This window comes from Erythranthe guttata, chromosome 12 (genome assembly GCF_056151865.1).
Source record: "Erythranthe guttata isolate IM_541 chromosome 12, IM_541, whole genome shotgun sequence".
NCBI lineage: Eukaryota > Viridiplantae > Streptophyta > Magnoliopsida > Lamiales > Phrymaceae > Erythranthe > Erythranthe guttata.
The window spans coordinates 12,949,887-12,953,449 of record NC_142544.1 but is presented as its reverse complement, the minus strand read 5'-3'; the positions used below and the strand labels follow the sequence as shown (position 1 = coordinate 12,953,449).

At 35.1% G+C, this 3,563-nt stretch overlaps 1 protein-coding gene across 1 annotated transcript; it reads right to left on the bottom strand.

The window, feature by feature from the left end:
* Nucleotides 1-2,165: 2,165 nt before the first annotated feature.
* LOC105954256 (plasmodesmata-located protein 7) lies at nucleotides 2,166-3,190 on the bottom strand. Its single transcript, XM_012977929.2, has one exon. It carries the CDS (start codon nucleotides 3,072-3,074, stop codon nucleotides 2,262-2,264), a length of 813 nt encoding a protein of 270 aa, XP_012833383.2. The 5' UTR covers nucleotides 3,075-3,190; the 3' UTR covers nucleotides 2,166-2,261.
* Nucleotides 3,191-3,563: the final 373 nt, after the last annotated feature.

The window sequence follows — 3,563 nt, the reverse complement described above, 5'->3', positions numbered from 1 at the left end:
GACAGTAATTTTTCTGTTAATTGACTTTTTTTTTTCTTCAAAAATATTTTAATTAATATTACTGTCTTTGCTCCTAAATTACTGTCTCCAGCAGTTATTTAACTGTTAATTGATTTCTTTTTTTATAAATATTTTAATTAATATTACTGTATTCGTTGCTAAATTACTGTCTCCAGCAGTTATTTAACTGTAGGAGACAGTAATTTAACTGTTAATTGACTTTTTTATTCTTAAAAAAATATTTTTAATTAATATTACTGTATTCGTTGCTAAATTACAGTCTCCAGCAGTTATTTAACTGTCGGAGACAGTAATTTAACTGTTAATTGACTTTTTTTTTTTTGAACTTTTTTTTCTTTAAAAAAAATATTTTTAAGTAATATTACTGTCTCCATCAGCTATTTAACTGTCGGAGACAGTAATTTAACTGATAATTGACTTTTTTTTTGTTTTGAAATTTTTTTTCTTAATAAAAATTATTTTAATTACTATTACTGCTTTGTCTGCTAATCTACTGTCTCCAACAGTAATTTAACTGTTTTAGACAATAATATTAATAATATTACTGTTCGGGAAAATAATATTCATAATAAACTGTCCCAAACAGTAATATTACTGTCTGAGACAGTAACTTAGTAGCCAAGGCAGTAATATTAATTAAAATATTTTTTTCTAAGAAAAAAGAATTCAAAAAAAAAAAAAAAAGTCAACGCTGGAGACCGGCGGTCAACGGTGGTTGACGGGCCGGAAAAAAATTTCAGGAAAAAAAAGTTTTCAAAAAAAAAAAATTCAATGCCGGAATCTGGCCGGAAAAACAATTTTAGAAAAAAAATTATTTTCTGAAAAAAAAATATTTTAGGGGTTAATGTGATATATTTGTTTAAATCTGGGGTCAATGTGCAATATTAAGGAAGTTAGAACATAATGGATGGAACTGATAAGAATTATACTATGGAAGGTATTTTAGACTAAAGACATGGGGATGAGTTTAATTGAGAGACTTTTTTTGTGGACCAATGTGCATTTAAGTCCCATGTGATGTGTCTTTTTGCCATTTGCCTTAATTAGAATGGATTATAATATGAGGATATCGATAAATTAAATGTTGGTAATGTACTGCTTAAGTATTAGATTTTGCAATAAAATGAAATTGAAGAACGATCAATAATTTTCATGTTTAGCTTTAAGGTACAAACATTGATTTAATTTGCTCTATTACATGCATGGGAGCCAATCAAATCATTAAAATTAACGAACGTAGTTTAAAGTGACACTGATCTCCACGCAAACAGCACAACCACAAAGACGACCACTCAAAAGAAAAGTAGAAAGTGGAAAGATCATTAATGCTTTAATTTCATTATATTTAGATCAACTTTAATTCTAAGTTTTCTTTGGGGGTTGAAGGAGACGACTGCACTAAAGCTAAAGGTCAAAAAACGAGCATTCAAAGCAACGAAAAGCAATTTGCAGGAGGATACCACTTTATATTCAACTTGTTTATTTACCTTATGCAAATGTTAAGAAAAGTAAAACTTTAAATTTGAATTAGTGCTACTTTTAATTTGCAATTGAAAAGGTGTAAATATATATACTTTTGTAGCTAGAACCAATTTTGCTGCAACTCTTCCTTTGTTATGAAGTATTTGACTAGTACTCTATTATGAATTTCACGACCACGAACCACTTCATGATGTGATCACCGACTATTACTCTATCGTCAGTGGTGGAACCAGCATAGGGCCGGGGGTCATGTCCCCCAACATTTCTCAAATCACTAGCTATAAATTTATATATAAGTTTTTTTTTTGTGTACAGTAAGTAGCATTAGGGATCTCTCTCATAATTTTTTTAATGCATTCGGCTCTGAACATAGAATCCTGGCTCCACTAATCTCTATTGTATACACTTGCATATTTTATATGTAATTTCAATACCACTTGTGTTCTGGAATTAATTCGTTAGAATTGACTATTTTAATTTGATGTTCTATCTTAAAATTTCAAAATATAATATACAAAGAAAGTATAAAAAAGGATTTTGTTTATGCATAGTTGATAGTACTCTTGACAATAGTGGATGTGGTCATACATTTCTAAAACGTTCTTGGTGGATATAAAAAAAAAAAAAAAAAAAAAAGAAAGAAAAAAGAAAAAAACAATCAATTTTAAAGCAGATATTCAAGGTTCATTTGAGTTTGAACATTGGAGTTTACAACATGATATAAACATTAATTATGGAAATATAAGCAAATTACCTATCTAATTTAGAAAAAATGTGAAGGCAGAAGCCAAGAAGAACCACCACCCGGAGCGGCGGAGCTTACCACTTTCGGACGAATAGCCACTCTCCGAGTACCGCGCGTAGCACTTGCCCAAGAACACGTCCCCCGAAGTAGACGTCCCGCACTCGGTTTTCAACCGTTGGATCGCCTCCGATAAACAATCCTGGCACTCACCCATACTCAAATCCTGGGTGCACTGCACCATACCCTGTACTCTCCCGGACCCACCGACCCTAAAGTAGTGCCCGCCGCCCGTCAGATACGCCAGCACAGCATCCCTCCTAGTCAGCATGTCGGAGTCGTACCCGATCGACGCCCCACACTTATTCGACACCACGGCCTTGTCCTGAGCCCCCAAGAACGACACGTTGTCGTACTTTATAAAACAGCCGTCCAGCTGGAGGGCGCCCCCGGAAGTGCCGACGCAGTAGGTCCCGATTCGGGAGACCGCGTCGGCCGTGCAGCTGCGGCAATCGGAGGGGGAGAGGTCGCCGCGGCACTGGAAGAGGCCGTAGACGACGTCGTTCGGGGCGGAGCCGGGGAGTGAGATCTTGAAGTTGTTGTAGGTGGAGATGGAGGCTGAGTTGACCAGGGAAGCGAGTGCCGAGTTGATATTGGACTCGTAGGGGGTACCGGGGTTGTATTTGAGCTGGGTGCAGCCTACGTATACAAATGACTCTAGTGAAGAAGATGATGATGATGAAGGGGTTGCCAAGAGTGAGATAACGATTATTAGGAAAATACGGAGAGCAGAAGATATGGGAAAACCTTCTTTGCCGTGCGTGTTCATTTTCTCAACTTCTTTCTATCACTATGTGTGTGTGGATGGAGCGTTGGATGTAAGAGAGTAGGGCTGCATAGCGTGTATGTGTGTTTTATTGATATCTTTTTTTGATGAGAATGTTTTATTGATATCTCTATTGTTTTTTAACTAAAATAAAATAATATTGCTTCATTGGATAAATTAGGAGAACCCCACTCAATTAAAGTTCACATAAATAAAAAAAAATAGAAAAAGGAAAAAAAGAAAAAATCATGAATCGATAATACTACGTAGTTCGTTGTAGTTTGTTGTTGGGCTAAATACTTAACACGTAAGTGCACGTATCGCAAACAAGTAGTAATATAGGACTCGTGAGAGTTGGATGTCGATTCCACGGGGAATACTTAAATTACCTAATCATAAGTATCAAATTCCCACAATTATGATTTTTATTCAGCCTACGCAAAGTTGTCAAATTTAATCAAATAATTATACTAATTATGAAAGCAAGTAATC